Genomic DNA, 16898 nt, shown 5'->3' with positions numbered 1-16898 from the left:
AAGCACTTCTCCTTAAAGGTTGATGCTCACTGATGGAGGCTATTGCATAAAAATGTGAATCAATAAGTCACAATCCCCCTCTAAGATCTGCCCACCAACCAGCATCAGAAAGGCTGTTGTTTTTAGGAAGATTCAGCGCCTCTCACTATGAGGTAGTGTTTCAGTTGGCTGGGCCAGCTAATCAACTGTGACATGAGTAAATGAGCAACATAGAAACTTTTCTGCAAGAGAATTATACAAGGACAAGTGCAAAATTCATTGTAAAGTGTTGGAAAACACTTCTAAATTTAGAAGACTCAAACTTTTACCTTAAATTACTGTTCCTGAAATTTTGCAAATTGCATACAGGTCTAAAAAAATTACAGGAATCTTGTTATAGTACCTTAGTATCATTCTTAGAACAATGCTTGGCATATAGTAAGTGCTTAACAAATATTCATTCATTCAATAGTATTTACTGAGTGCTTACTATGTGCAGAGCACTGTACTAAGCGCTTGGAATGAACAGGTCGGCAACAGATAGAGACAGTCCCTGCCCTTTGACGGCCTTACAGTCTAATCGGGGGAGACAGACAGACAAGAACAATGGCAATAAATAGAGTCAAGGGGAAGAACATCTCGTAAAAACAATGGCAACAAATACCATCATCATTATTATTATTATCATTCTGACTCGAACTACCCACGATGACAAACCAGCTGTGAGCAAATTGAACCCTGGAATGAATTCATCAAAGGTTTGTACAAGCCCTGGTGAAAAGTAATATAGGAATATGTGTGAGGCTCTTAAAAACAAATACCAGTAACTAGATTAACTTTTTTCCCATTTCACAGATAGAGAAACAGTCACAAAAAAGGAAATCCATGCCAAAAGGGTGGTAGAAGAGTGGGGAGTTTGCAGATACACATACGCTCATATATACATGGGTATATATATATATATATGCATATATATATATATATATATATATCCCACCCCCTCCACCAATCTCAACAATGTTACTGATTGTCAAACAGAAGCGATGGGAATGGAGAAGTTATACAGGAAAGAAATTGGGCCAGAAGAGCAAAACTGACATAGTATGAATCTGCAAAAATATTAAGTAACTTATTTGCAAGAGAGAGGTGAAGCTGAAGATAGTTCTGATTTTTACTTTGGGACAGCAATCACTAGAATTTTAGACATGTTAATATGATCGCTCAGTGGCACCAACGTTTCCTTACCTAAAATTTACTTACATCTTTCATAAAATGGGTACTCTAGTGAGTACTCTGGGATCCAACTCCTATAAATAAACCTCACATCTAACAGCGTTGGAACTGGACAGGAAATTTGAAAGGTTTTGGGGGGTTTTATTTTGGTGGGTGCAGGAAAAATTATTGGGGGGGGGCGATTATTTCGAGGTTCTTTTTTATAATCACTAAATTCAGAGAGAATGAGACTTGATCGCTTTAGTTACAGCAGTGTCTCAAAGGTTTCTTTTCCCCCGGACAACTAGTGGTAACGTTCACTTCCGAGCTGAATATTTGCCACTAAGTGACATAAAGAAAAATCCAAATAAATGAGAAGTTAAATTGAACAAATTTATCCGTTGCCGTTTGCGGAAATCTACATTTTTTTTAAAGTTCCTGCAAAGAAGCTTTACTTTCTTTCAGATCAGAGGATGCAGTTTTCTTGCTCTGTCGCCAACTCCTCTACCTTTAACTTTGCTCTGGACAGAAGCAGTGTAACAAACGTCTAAGATGATTGTCTAATTTTCCACCGGGGAAATAGAAAGTACTCTCTCAAATAACAAAAGAAGAAAAGAAACCCCTCGAAACCGTGAGGAATAAAAAGGTGAGGTGAAAATAGTCTTGAGCAATACAAACCTGCTCTACCTTGTTTTTGGGTTTTTGTTCTGAGCATCTTGTTTAGACTGTGAGCCCGTTGCTGTGCAGGGATTGTCTCTGTTGCCGAATTGTACAATCCAAGCGCTTAGTACAGTGCTCTGTACATAGTAAGTGCTCAATAAATACCACTGAATGAATGAATGAATTCAGGATCACGGCCCAATTGGCTCCTGATTGAACTATTAAAGGGGTGCATCCGGATGGATAAATAATTGTAAGGGCATCTGTTAAGCGCTTACTGTGTGCCAAGCACTGTTCTAAGCGCTGGATACGAGGTGATCAGATTGTCCCACATGGGGCTCACCGTCTTAATCCCCTTTTTACAGATGAGGTCACTGAGGCCCAGAGAAGTGAAGTGACTTGCCTCAAGTCATATAGCTGACAAGTGGCAGAGGCGGGATTTGAACCCATGACTCCCCAGCCCGGGCTCTTTCCATTGAGCCCCGCTGCCCCCTTATAGCGTCTGTTGGAGTTGAAATGTCCTGAGGGGAGGCGGAAGTCTCCCGCTGGCTCCCAACGACAGTTGGACAGGCCCCACTGCGCCCCTTGGCCACCTTCTCCCACCCTTCCTCGGGACCTCTTCGCTCTGGGCGGCGGATGGGTCTCACCCGCGGGGGTGGGCGCTGCGTCTCCCGCCTCCTCCAGCGTCCTGCGGCCCAAAAGCAGTTCCGGCTGGGCCGTTGCGCTGTCTCGGCGTATTCATCCGCGGGCCGAGGTTGGCTGAGGCGTCGGCGGCCATTTTGTTCCTCTCGTGGCCTGAGAGAGAGCGGGAGAGGGAGCAGGGGGAGGGGGAGCGGGGACGGTCTCCGCCGCCGTTGTCTCCGCTTTTGAAGGGGGGAGCGTGAATTAGACTCCAGCCGGGGGGCGCCGCCGCGGCCGGGGGCGGGGGGGCGGGGGGCGGCGAGACGTGGTGGGAAGACGATGGCGGATATAGACAAGCTCAACATCGACAGCATCATCCAACGGCTGCTGGAAGGTGAGGGGTGGGGAGCCGTTATCGTTGGTGAGGGGGGCCTGATTTGACCCCGCAGTTCCTCCCGCAATTCTGGAGGGCCTCTGGCGGTTGGGAGTGAGCGGCCCCAGCCGGAGGAAGGCTCTGGGGTGGGGGGAAGATGGGGGATGAGGAGGGGCATGGCCGTGAGGGAGGGCAGCTAGATGGGGGCCATGGCGGGGGGCTGGGAGGTTCCAGTCCTGGAGAGTTGCTGCGCCGAGGATTTCTTGCCCCGGTCGATTGCAGAGACGGGGCAATGGAGGGAACCGAACCTCTCGGGTTGGCCTCCATCGCCGCCCCGTCCCCTTTCATCCCCAGTCTTCCTTCCTCTTGTTCCTCACACCCCACACACAATCCCCCTCCCCAGCCCTCTGGCCCGGCCCTGACTCATTCATTCCCGTCCCCTCGGATCGCCCTGATTATTGGGGCTTTCATTCTCCCTGCTTCTGGACTCTCGCCTCGGTTTTTGTGGAGGGAAAGGCCAAAGTTCAGTCGCCTCCACCGACGCCCTTTTCTCCCATCCCCTGGCTGGACGTTGGATGCCGTTGGAGGGGCTTGGCCAAATCTTCGGCAGGGATCTCGCTTCGTAACCTCTCCAAAGCTATTAAATGTTATGCATTTTCGTCATATAAGGTTTTTTTAATGGTGTTTGTTAAACGCTTACTTTGTGTCGGGCACTGGGGTAGACACTGGCTAATTAGGTTGAACACAGCCCCCGTCCCGCGTGGACCTCAGTCTTAATCCCCATTTTGCAGATGAGATACAGAGGGGTGAAGGGACTTGCCCAAGGTCACCCAACGGAGAGGTTGGCGGAGTCGGGATTAGAACCCAGGCCCGGGCTCTTTTCACTAGGCTTTTGTCTGCACGGAGTCCAGCCAGCTTAAGGCCTTGTTGCCTCCACGTCGAGATGCTATTACCAAGGTTAATCGCTGAAGAAGAAGGGGATACTAAAAGTTAACTTTTTTTGGTAGGACTACCTTTTGAGTTTTGTATTATTTAAAGAAGGTCATTGGAAGATGAGCCCAGTCAGTTTGTTTGCCCGGTCGAATGGCCAAGAGTGATCGGTTTATGTATCAAGAAAGGAATCGTCAAAATCGTGGAAAAGCTAAAAGACTTAAATTTTTCTCTAAACCAAGGAGTTTTGGAGGTTCCTGGTGGAGGCTTAGACCGAGATATTTCTTGCTGTAAAGAACATAACCGGCCTAATCCATCAAGGCAGAGATCTCATCCATATTATATTTGAAGATCTTAGTCAAATATGTTTTAACCCTAAATAATCTACGCTTTTATTGAGGTGATCTGAAAGGGCCTGATTTGCTGTGAAGGACCTGAAGGAGAGGAAGAATATGAACAATGGGACAGTTAATGACATTAGAATCAGCTAATGTTGGCAAGTGGTTGAAATTAGAACTTTCCTGGTCTATCGCTGTTTTCCTTTCACCAGCATAGTTTAAAATATTTCCAGTATGTTTAGGTGTGAAATGCCACCACGGGAGTTGATCCCATTATTTAGTGTGTTACAAAATATGGTATGATTTTATTTTTCCATTTTTATGAAGGCATTATACAGTTTGGGGTGTTAACACAACTACACATTCCCTTGGGTAGAAACTTTAGCCCAAATTGTTCTGTGATTAACCATTTTACCCCTTCTGAGCAGGTTTTAAAAAGCAGAAATGATTTATCCTGAGGAAGTGTTATTTTAAAGATATGGGTTTGCAGTCGCTATATTAACACGCAATAGCGACTTGATGTAAAAATAACCTGAGTTAAATACAGACCACTGATATTGTTTAGATTGAATAAATTGGGCCAATTAAATTGACTCTCCTAACACTTGTACTTCTTTCCATATGCTGTGCTTTGTTGATAGAAATGTTTTTGCAAAAATACCATGCTGTATTACAGCAGAATCATTTTAGATTCCTCAATTGACATATAAAAATATCTAGCCTCTGTGTTTTTAACTAAAAATTCAGTGAAACCATACCTTTCCAATGTTTCTGTAAGGTAATAGCAACAAACCACCACATAATGCGGGTTTAAATACATATAATGCCCACTAAATTCACAAGGAAACATATTGTTCAAGGAATATGCCGGCATTAAAGACTGAAGTTCAGCACCTACTTTTCTACCTTCTCAAAATTGTCTCCCTTAAAGTTGCAGTTAGACTTACCTAACAAAGGAAATGCTTAAGGAAATGAGAGAGAATGGAAGAATTTTCAGGCCTTTCTAAAATTTCAGTATCATGAAAAGAATCCTAACGAAAAAATTACCACGACCCCGGTAGTGTAAGCATTATGTATTTAGTGCTTATTCAGAAATCTTAAAATCAATATTTTGTATTAAATCTGAAGTTTTTTAAGGTATAAATTTACCAGCTCTCTTAAATGCAAGAGGGTGTTTTTCATTCCACGTTCTCGGGAAATTTCTAATAGATAGTTATTCTCCAGTGTTCAACCTGTGTAACACTAATAAATATGTAATTATTAGAGGAAATTTTAGTACTCCACATATAGGAACTAAGAAAAGTCTCTAGGAAACGTTCACTAAAAGCAAGCCAGAGGTATCTAAAGTTGGGGTTTTAGAAATAGTATACTTCATATTGTGTACCATCACCTGGAAGCACTTAGCAGGTGTTATCTGATATGGCCATTATAATGTTCTTTTAAAAAACAGCTGATATAGTAGCTAGCTTGTAAATGGGAGATGAAATAAAGGTACCAGCTTCTATTTGCCACTGTAATAGGTGTTGGGAGAGTTACAAGATAGTCAGATCTGACTGTCTCCGTCCCATATGGGGCTCACAGTCTAACTGGGAGGGAAAATAGGTGTTTTGTCCCCATTTTCCAGAAGAGGAAACTGACGCAAAGGGAAGTTGTGACTTACCCCAAAGCAGGCAAGTGGTGGAGCTGGGACTAGAATCCCGGTCTCCTGACTCTAGCTTTTGTGTTCTTTCCATTAGGCCATGCTGCCTCCTCAGTGCGCTAACCAAGGTCACAGAGGAAACCTAGGCTAGAACTGGGAGTAGAATCCCCTGGCTTGTAAAGCCTTGGACAAGTTTTCTAGGTCTTATGAATGTTTTTCTACCTGTTACTATTTCATTGGTTTTTTGAAATATATGAGGCTCTTATAAACTTATAAAAAGGTGTGTAACTTTTTTTTTTCATTCCAGTGAGACGGACACATCTCAAGGATAGAAACTTCATGTTTCTAGCTCTTTTATAGACTCAACACTATTTTGAGCTCGCAGGTGATTCACACATGATATTGAGGTACTTCATACATGTTTAGAGTACCTCAAACCAAAGACTACATGGAAAAGAAAATCTTTCTTAAAATGCCCCAAGTAAATAAGCAGGAGATAGGTTTAAGATCATTCTTCCTAATGAGGCATTAGAGTAGATATCACAGCATTACAGGTCATGTAATTTTAACAAGTAAGCAAGCATCAGTTGCAGAAGCTATTAGGATAAAAATACAGCACTGTTGTGATCTAAGGCCATTAATTGTACAGTTTTATTAATCTCCTCCCAAAATAGCTTAATACTTCATGTAACTGACATCCTTTCTACCCTTATGGAGGCTGGAAAAGCCCTGGGTGAGTCTTTCTAACCCCCAGCAGGTTTTCATTTCTTCCTGTCTGCAGCATCTCCGCTGGTTCTGCGCATTGCATATCCGCAACAGAAGCCAATAGTGAAACATTAGGATCGTGCGTTCATTTGGGGAAATGTAATGTACAAAAGCAGCTTGAACAGACCTCCCCTAAAATATTAAGAGACATGGAGGTCGCACAGGGAAGTGCATTCTGCTGAGTTTATGCACGCTGTCAAGAATAGATGTCAATGGGAGTGTTTACTTATTGTGAAACTGTAAACATATTTCTTTGCCATGTTCTCACAAAGAATGGTATATTCAACCTGACTAGGTAAGACTTGATTGTTTTGCATTAGGAACAATCATAATCATTATGATGCGGGTGTCTGGGAATGTAATCGAAACCTAAGGGATTTAACATTTAAATTGGGCTCTTCCAGTTCCAGTCTGAGCTGTTTGTAGTTGGGAATAGTTAAAAATGATTTCAAGTCAAGAAAAGAGGAAACTTTAGATTTTAAGAGCACATACTGAAAATATCCCCACCAATTATCAATTTTGCAGTTTTTTCTTACAGATGAATTTATTTCCTGAAAGGGTTTACATAGCAGTAATTGTTGAGTTGTTGGGGTAAGCGTGTCATCTGTCAGTGTGGGTGGGGAAAATTGTGAGCATTTCCGTACTGAAGACTTGAAAGCTAGAGAGGAAGTCTGTTGTAATTACATTTGTATTTTTCAAGGTTTTTGTGATTCATGCTTAAGACATGCAGTGCTTGTGTTTTTGCTAAAGCTTGTGGCTAAGATGATTTTGTTTGTACAGTGTATAAAAAACGCATTTTGTGGTAGTGTTCTAGCCTCTGGTGGCACTGCATAACTGGGGTATAGTGAAAGTATGCTCCCAACTAAAGAGAATAGTACTTATCTGAATACTAATAATATTTAAGTGCTTACTATGTGTCAGGCACTATGCTGAGCCCTGGGGTAGATACAAGATAATCAGGTTGGAGACCTTACCTGTTCCCATCCCATGGGGCTTGTAGTCTAGGAGAGAGTAGGATTTAATCCCCATTTTACAGATGAGGAAACTGAAAAAGAGATGTGAAGTGACTTGCCCAAGCTCACAGAACCGACAAGTGGCAGTGTGGGAATTAGAACCCAAGTCCTCTGACTTCCGGGCCTGTAGTTTTTCCACTAGACCATGCTGCCTAATGAAAAGAGCGTGGGGAGCTCTCCTGAGGTCTTGAGAAAATGGCCTCTTCTATCCTGCTGCCTCCCTCTACCCCCTCAGAATTCCCAACCCCACAGGAACAGGTTCCTCTGGCAAGAAACCTGTTAGGAGGCTAGGGGAGTAATAATGTTTTGGTTTTTGCCAAGCATTTAACTATGTGCCTAGCGCTGAAATAGATAATTAAAAAAAAAAAAACAGACACAGTCCCTGGCCCATATAGGGCTCACAGTGCAAGTAGCAGAGGGAGGTGGGAAAAACAGGTATTTATCTCCATTTTACAAGTGAAGAAACTGAAACACAGAAGTTTAGGTCACACTGCAGGCAGGTGGTGGTCTCGGGTTTAGAGCCTAATCTTCTGTTTCCCAAACCCATGCTCTTTGCACTAGGCTGTGCTGCTTCCCCAGTGATGGGGATTATTGAGTTTATCCCCCCTCGTTCCTATCCATCATGTTTCTCTCTTCAGAATCCTTGTCCCTCATAGAAGCAGGTGCCTCCTTTATCATTGGGCAAGCTGCCAAGGCTACAAAGGAGGGAGCTGCTCAAGGGAATTCCAGAGAGAACAGCACTTCTGAGGAATGCCAGGGTCGAGACCATTAGTGGTTAGCAAAAAGTGAGCTGAAAAGAGGAAAAGGCCAGGAAACAAATTAGACAGCACTTACAAGGTGGAAGAACCAATGACGAGCACAAACGAAGTATTTTAGAAGTGGAAAGAATAAGGATCAGGAATACAGGTACAGAGTAGCATTACTAAGTGCTCACTGTGGGCAGAGCAATCCTGGCTCTCAAGAGGTTCACGATCTAAGAGTTAAAAGAGTAAAAGAGAACTGGCTTCAGACTTACAATGAACAATGAAATGGTAAAATGCTAAAGCTACAGACAAGACAAGGACAGGTACAGTGAAAATATTCATTAGGGTGCTGTGGCTAGAGTAGCAGAATTTCAGGCTCAGAATCCACACCAGAAGCCACAGAAAATGCTATTGCAAGCACAGGTCTTTACAAGGTTTTGCGGCAGGCTCATGATGTTGTGCTTCTCTCTTTCCCACTAGAACGGTAGCAGGTAGGATGGATTGCAGTCTTCTCAGTTGCATGGGGGAGAACTAGTGTGGATTCCCAGGGAGGCAGTGTGGCTTTCCGTTGTGGGCGGGGGGGTGGGGACCCCGAGCACACTCAGCTACTGCTTAAAATCCCGGCTGCCTGGTGGAAGTAGAGCTCATCAGGCCCTGATTGGGACAGAGAGGTTGGAAAGTTCAGGATTATATTTTAAATCTCTCAAAACACAATGGTGAAATGAAGTAGTTGTGTTTGGAATATAGCTTACACTTCGTGATACTTTGAAAATAGGACTTTGATCACAGCCTTTCCTTAAAATTTACAAAATTAGATATTTTTGTTCACTAGGCTTTAGTGACTCTTCCAAAAGATTACAATGAAGTTTTAACTGGACAGCCAATTCCTGAATAATTTTATAAACCTACCTTGTTTATAATCATCATGTCAACCCTGACACCGGTTTGAAGATGTTTTAAGTTCCCGTCAGGATAATTTTTTTTAAATAATAGTATTTAGTAAATGCTTACTATATACTGAGCACTGTGTTACTCTTGGGTAGTTATAAGGTAATCAGTTCAAGCCTAGTCTCTGTCTCACTTGAGCTCACAATCTAAGTTGCAATCTCCACCTCCAGATCATGAATAAAAATAATTATGCCATATATTGAGCACTTACTATGCTAAGCACTGGGGTAAATACAAGGTTTTCAGATTGGACACTATTCCTGTTTTACACAGGAATCACCATCTTTTTTGTTGTATTCTTCCAACCCCTTAGTACACTGTCAGCACAAATGAGCACTTAATAAATACCACTGATTGACTGATCCCAAAAGTGTGTGTGTAGTTGTCTGTTTTGGAAGACACTACTGGTGTCAGGTGAGAAAAATCAGACCCAGAAAGGTTGTGACTTGCCCAAATAGTGGCAAAGTTGGGACTAAAACTAAATCTTCTGATGCCTAGTCCTATGCTCTTTCCATTAAGCCACCACCATCTGTCATGAAACCATGAATGAGTTACCTGAATAATCCTGTACCCTGTTTAGCGTTCTTAATTAGTTCCATGGAAATAGCGTTAACCAAAAAAGTATAGAATGAAATATAGTTTCCAGCAGGAAATGTAAAGTGCATGGCCGAAGCGATCTAAATATATTTTGTGATGAAAACACAATAAATATGATTACATGATTAAAAACAATATGTATGTACCAATAATAAAAGAGTTTTGTATTGCTTAGGCTTACAACATGACTGGTTCCTGAAACTGTTCTGTCAACGTAAGTCAGAACTAATTGTCCAATGGGAATGTTTTAAATGGAATTAGTTACTGAGACTAACCCTAGCTAACACAGTTCCCCACAATTCTGTACTCAGTTATACGTGAGGGTAGAGTTACATTAATATATTTTATATTATAAACAGCAATCAGTAACAAACCACAGAGAAAGTTAAAAATGCAGTTCTACACTTTTTTACCTTTTTTTATTTTAAGCGAAAATGGCTTCTGGGTGAATCTGAATGAGATTTGCAGGAAATTTTTTTAGGTGATTTGGAGGAACATTTGAAGGGCTTTTGGGTAGTTAGCACAGGAGTCTTCGCTGTGTTTGGAAGCTTTTGCTACCACCCCCAGCACCCTGTGTAGCCCCTGCAGTACTAGAGAAGGAAATGGCAGAAGGGCTCCCTGCATGGCTTTAGCAATTCTGAGGGATTGGGGCATGGAGTGAGTGCTAAGGGAAGGAAAAAAGAAAACCTTGGAAAAGGGAGGGGCTGGGGTTCGGTAAGCATACAAGCTTGGTGGTGTGGAGTTGGACCCAAAGTATAGAATTTAAAGGGGCTGAGGTGCTGGGCTCAATTGAAAATCAAGGATTTCTGTTAGGGTCTTTTTTTGTGTTATGAATATAGTAGTTAATTTCCAAACTATTGCCTTTCACATTCTATTCAGCAAGAGAGCACTTAATGTTAAGAGCTGGAGGTATCATAAACTGCTAAGTAGATCTTCCACTGTCTATGCAAATCTGAAATGGGTATAATCACTCTTCAAATCAGCCAAGTTCCTTCAAAGAGAGAGGACCAGAAGTGCTTAAACTATGGGAAACTTTGCAACATGAAGCTACAATTTAGGATTGCTGTACTAAATTTTTGAAACCCTTGCTCCCATTAATCTGAATGAGTTTTGAATAGAAGGTCATGTTTCTGGGGTTGAGGCAAAACTGGTGTAGACCCGTAAAATATCCCTCCATGTGCAGAAGAGTAGTCACTGGATCAGAGATAAAGGAACAAGAGAGAAAATAAACTTCTTCCTGCTGATGCTGGCTTCCCAGATGAATGCGTCTGAGAGACTGCAGGGCTGTTTGTTTCTCGCTGTATTTCTGCAAAAACGAATTTGGGGGAGCCCGCATGGAAACAGCAACAGTAGTTTCTCTTCTCCATCGCTCCATATCTTGCTAGCTTCCCCCAAATTCCTGCCCTCACCCCAGAAACTGTTGCTATTGCAGTGGTAATGGTGGTCATAACCCTGCATTTTCAGCCTGTGGTTGAAAGCTTTTGCTTTACTTTATTCCTTTGCTTCAGGCTGTACTTTGGTCTCAGCTTCATCTCTGGATCATTGAGCTGCAGCCATTGAATTTTCTAGGAAGGTGGCCTCATATGCCAAAAAGAGGCCTCATCCAGGCTCTAAGAGCTATACATACATTCCTTTATATTAATGTATGTCTCCCCCTCTAGACTATAAATTGATTGTGGGCACGGAACGTGTTTGCCAACTCTGGTGTACTCTCCTTAGTGCTTAGTACAGTGCTCTGCACATACCTCTGCACATAGCGCTCAATAAATACCACTGATGATGATGAGCTCCCACTTCACTCTCTTTTGATGTTGGAGGTGGATCTTAAGCCCCAGTACTCTTCCCCCATCCTAGTTCAGTTTTCTCTCAATTCTGCCACCTCAGACTTTGCCTACAAGAGACGAGGCAGAGTCCAGAGAAACACAGTGAAGCTATTAGGCTTCACTTCCTTACCTCTTCGTAAGAACGGAGCCATGACCAGTCTCCCACTGCGGCTCTTTCCATTCCCTATCCTAAAGCTGGGAATGGGCTCTCCAATTCCCCACCAAGCATCAGTCACTTTCTGGATATGTCCCACAAGCCCTGTGGGTATCTTTGTCTACTTTTCTGGCCTGATGTATGTGGCTGTGTGTACTACTCCAAATGCTTCACTAGTCATCTTCCTGAAGTTCCTCTAGCCCACAGTTAGGGAATGGTGCCAGGGAACAAAACTGAAAGTTTGTGGGCAGGAAATGTCACTGTTTATTGTTGTGCTGTACTCTCCCAAGTGTTTAGTACAATGCTCTGCACAAAGCCCTCAGTAAATATGATTGAATGGATGAAAAAGGGCTGTTTAAAGTTGACAGATTGGGCTTTGCTTTATCCTTTGGTATAAATATTTATACTTATGTACTTTTTAGTTAGACCTGTAAAAACTTGGTAATAGGTTTTGAACGATATCTTTGGAGTAATGTTCTTGGACTCCACTGTCTTACCCTTTTTATTAAGACTTGAAAATAGGAGGAAACATCCATTAGTCTCCTTCTACACCCCTATCCCTAAAGCTGGGGCACTTTTTGATAAGTGAATGGAAAAAGGTGTTAACTACAGCCACAGTTTTTTTTTCCCTCCACTCTTCCCCCTCCTAAAAAACTAATTAGCAACACTGGCGCAAACAGCAAAGAAGACTGTGTAGCTCTGGCTTGCCTTTACAGCTAAAAATCCTGCTGTAGGCGGTCTTGGAACCCAGACCCTGGCCTGGAAGGGAGTTTACCTCCCAGAGACACTACCAGATATATGGGGAGTAAAGCCATATGTGGTTGTCCTGGGTTTTATAATTCAGCTTTCCATTAACACTCACACCTGGAACAGGAGGAACAACAGATGGTAAAAGTCTGGAGCCATGCTAGCCCAGAGCCTCCATGCCACCAAGATTCAGGGGGCCTCCTGCTATTCAAGTTAGCCTCACCTTTCCACCAAGAACCTCAGGAACCAGGCCTACCTTTCCAACTTTTCAAATGTTGGGAAAGTTGCAGTGATTTGTAACCAAGGACTGTTTGCCTAAAATTTGAAGACTGCACTATAACTTTCTTGCAGTATGTCCTTTTTGTATGTGTTAACTTCCCCTGCTTAATCTGAAAGCCCTTTGTGGGTCTGGGATGATTTTCTTAAATAATACAGCTGGGCAAGACTAGTATTTCTCCCACCATCCCCCCAAACTGGAGTAAAAAAAAAGCTGCTGGTCCCAAGTGCTATCCAAATCTGGACTGATCTGATAGGGTTAGTTTGAGTAAGGTTAGTTTGATATGATAGACAACTAATGCGGGAATCTACTGCAGCTAAAGAGAGCTGAGCTAAAGAGAGAAGCAGCATGGCTCAGTGGAAAGAGCACGGGCTTCGGAGTCAGAGGTCATGAGTTCGAATCCCAGCTCTGCCACTTGTCAGCTGTGTGACTGTGGGCAAGTCACTTCACTTCCCTGGGCCTCAGTTACCCCATCTGTAAAATGGGGATGAAGACTGTGAGCCCCATGAGGGACAGCCTGATCACCTTGTATCCCCCCCAGCGCTTAGAACAGTGCTCTGCACATAGTAAGCGCTTAACAAATACCAACATTATTATCTAAGCCATTCTCTCTCAGTGACCCCTCAAGAAGTGCAGGCATTTAAACATATGGTGGGTTGGGGCTCCACTTTCCCAATTAGGGCTCTAAATAATGAATGGCCAGTATTCATTGGTGTGATGAATTAGATTCGGGACGGATCTGGACTAGTCAGGTTCCCAAGAGCATTCCAAGACTGTGAGCTTAAGTACTGGGCAGTGGTTCCTGGCTGTGGCTCCGCAGGCAGGGTTGGAGGAAAGAGAAAATTGTCATGGGCTCAACAAGACCTCTGACCTGTGCCCATATCATCATGATCCAGAATCCTATAGGAAGCCTAAACCAATTGTCCCTCTTCCAATACTTTGTATGCCCACTTGTGTACATTCTGGAGTCCCAGGTGCAGTGAAGGACCCTTTGACCAGTGGCCCTCCCCAACATTTAAATTTGAGTAGGTTGTCACAAACAGAGTTCAGTAAGATTGGTTTCTTAGGAATCTCCTGGTTAAGAAAATATAGAGCAGAGGGTCATCTTGAACAGGTTTCCCCAACTTCCACTCTGTAATGCATCAGGACTCTATCCCCAGTCTGCCTTATGTCAGGTATCCCAAGCAGGATATCCACTAATAGTCTTGAGCACCACACCAGCACCCTGCTTTCAATTGCTATTGTCTTCCAGCTGTGCAGACATCCTCGTCTTGATGGACAGTCCTCTGCACCTTCTGGCATATCTCCAGGAAATAGCCTGGCTCTCAGCTACCAGATAAACCTCCACACCCACTAGATCTGGCCTCTGTGTCTCCAAGTACTCTGTTTGCCTAGATCATTTTTTATGGTATTTGTTAAGCACTTACAATGTATCAGGCACTGTACTAAACGCTGAAGTAGACACAAGCTAATCAGTTTGAACACAGTCCATGTCTCATGTCAGGGTCATAGGCTTAACCTCCATTTTACAGATGAGGTAACTGAGCCACAGAGAAGTTGAGTGACTTGCCCAGGATCACATAGCAGATTAGCAGAGCCAAGTTTAGGTACTGGTAATGACTGGGACTGGGCAATGCTGTGGTGAAACTTACTGACATTTGCGTCCTCTTAGACAAAGATAGTCTCCTCCTCCAAATTCACACACTCCCCCAGTCCAGGCAGTATAAATATGTACTCCCCAGCAGAGCCCATGCCTGTACTGACCATCCAGTTATGGAAGAAGTCAGTCCATTTTAGAACACGAGGTAGGTGGTGTATTTACAGGAAAAGTGTTGTTAGTGCTGCACTAGTTCACCCATAAAAAAAGTTTGTTGTTGTTGTTTTTTATGAGGGTAGAGTTCATTGATTTACCATTGTAATGGATTCACCAATACATGGGATGGAAACTAGACCCTTTATTAAGTGGTATTTAAGCATTTACCGTGTGTTGAACGCTGAAGTAGATACAAGCTACATGGGGCTCACAGTCTTTAATTCCCATTTTGCAGATGTGGCACAGAGAAGTTGCTTTGCCCAAGATCACACAGCAGACAAGTGGCAGAGATGGGATTAGAACCCCAGATCTGTGCTCTAACCACTAGGCCATGCAGCTTCTCTCTCGAATAATAATTATGGTATTTGCTAGGCATTTACTGTGTGTCACTGCTGTGGGTCACACTACATGTGAGGGTGCTCTGTGCAATAGATCGAGAGATAGCACTCACATGTAGTTCTGCAGGGGAGGGATAAGTATCAAGCAGCATGGTGTAGTGGGTAGAGCACAGGTCTTGGAGTTAGAAGGTCATGGGCTCTAATCCCAGTTCTGCTACTTGTCTGGTGTGTGACCATGGGCAAATCACTTTACTTCTCTGTGCCTCAGTTACCTCATCTATAAAATAGGGATTGAGACTGTGAGCCCTATGTGGGACAGGGACTGTGTCCAACCCGATTTTCTTGTGTCCACACCAGTGCTTATTACCGTGCTTGGTACACAGTAAGTGCTTAACAAATAACCTTTATTATTATTACCAAGGTACTTAGAGGGTATGGAGTCAATATAGGTAATGAGCAGATCATCCCTGGACTTTATCCTTGAAAAACTTGAGTAGCTATTTGCCTAGATAGGAAGAACCCCCGCTCTATTACAGGTAAGCTACCTTTCATCCATGACCTTTTCCTCTCTCGCGCTCTCCTCCTCCTCGCCCTTTCGGAAACGTGGCTCTCTCCCGAAGACACGGTCTCCGCCGCCGCTCTCTCCAGCGGAGGCCTCTCCTTCTTCCACTCCCCCAGACTCACCGGTAAGGGAGGAGGCGTCGGCTTCCTCCTCTCGCCCCGTTGCCGCTTCCGCACTATCCCTCCTCCCCCCCCCCCTTCCCCTCCTTCGAAGCCCATATCATTCGCCTCTACTACCCCCTCCAGTTACTTGTCGCTGTCATCTACCGCCCTCCCGGTCCCACCTCCGACTTCTTCAACCACCTTGACCCCTTTCTCACCTTCCTTCTCTCCTTCTCTCTGCCCACTCTGATCCTCGGAGACTTCAACATCCATATGGATGTACCCAACGACTCCTCTGCCGCCCGCCTGCTATCCCTCCTCGACTCTGCCGATCTCCTCCTCCACCGTACCGCGCCCACTCACCGACTCGGTCACACCCCCGATCTCGTCATCTCCTACCGCTGCACTATCTCCTCCCTCACCAACTCTGAAATCCCTCTCTCTGACCATAACCTTCTCACCTGCCTCATCTCTCACACTCCCTCCCCCTGCAAATCTTCGCTACTGCCCCAGAGACCTCTGCTCTCTCGGTCCCATCCGTCTTTCCAATAGCATCTCTCCTCACCTTGCCACCCTGTCCTCTCTTCCCACTCTCGATGATCAGGCCTCCGCTCTCAACTCCACCCTCTCATCTCGACTCTCTCGCCCCCCTTTCCCTCCGCCGCTCTCGCTCCACTAACCCACAGCCCTGGATCACCTCCTCCGTCCGCCTCCTACGCTCCTATGCTCGAGCTGCTGAGCGCTGCTGGCGAAAGTCCAAGCACCAAGCCGACCTCACACACTTCAAATTTATCCTTTCCTGCCTTAACTCTGCCCTCTCCTCCGCCAGGCAAAACTTCTTCTCCTCCCTCATCGACACCCATGCCTGTCACCCCCGCCGATTGTTCCGGACCTTTAACTCTCTCCTTAGGCCCCCTGTTCCTCCCCCTCCCCCGTCTCTCACCCCCAGTGATCTGGCCACCTATTTCCTCACAAAAATCAACACAATCAGGTCTGAGCTCCCCAAAGTCACCCCCTCCGCCTCTCCCCTCCCCCCCACCAACCCCCTCCCCTACTTTCCCATCCTTCCCTGCAGTATCCTCAGAGGAGATCTCCTCCCTCCTCGCAAGTGCCACCCCCTCCACCTGCGCCTCGGACCCCATTCCCTCTCACCTTATTAAAACCATCACCCCTGCCCTCCTACCTTCCTTAACTTCTATTTTTAACCACTCAATCTCCAAGGGCTCCTTCCCCTCTGCCTTCAAACATGCCTATGTCTCCCCCAT

At 44.4% G+C, this 16898-nt stretch overlaps 1 protein-coding gene across 3 annotated transcripts in view; it reads left to right on the top strand.

The window, feature by feature from the left end:
• The first annotated feature begins 2650 nt into the window (after positions 1 to 2650).
• Positions 2651 to 16898, top strand: part of PPP1CC (protein phosphatase 1 catalytic subunit gamma) — a 32879-nt gene continuing 18631 nt past the window's right edge. The window contains exon 1 of one of the 3 annotated variants that reach the window (XM_007655337.4): positions 2651 to 2866. In XM_007655337.4, coding sequence (XP_007653527.1) covers positions 2812 to 2866 — 55 coding nt within the window. In that variant the 5' untranslated portion in view covers positions 2651 to 2811. The remainder of the gene's footprint in view (positions 2867 to 16898) is intronic. The other 2 variants (XM_001505962.6, XM_029056580.2) reach the window with 2 other exon arrangements.

This window comes from Ornithorhynchus anatinus, chromosome 2, assembly GCF_004115215.2.
Source record: "Ornithorhynchus anatinus isolate Pmale09 chromosome 2, mOrnAna1.pri.v4, whole genome shotgun sequence".
Taxonomy (NCBI): domain Eukaryota; kingdom Metazoa; phylum Chordata; class Mammalia; order Monotremata; family Ornithorhynchidae; genus Ornithorhynchus; species Ornithorhynchus anatinus.
This window is presented reverse-complemented; position numbering and strand designations above follow the sequence as displayed.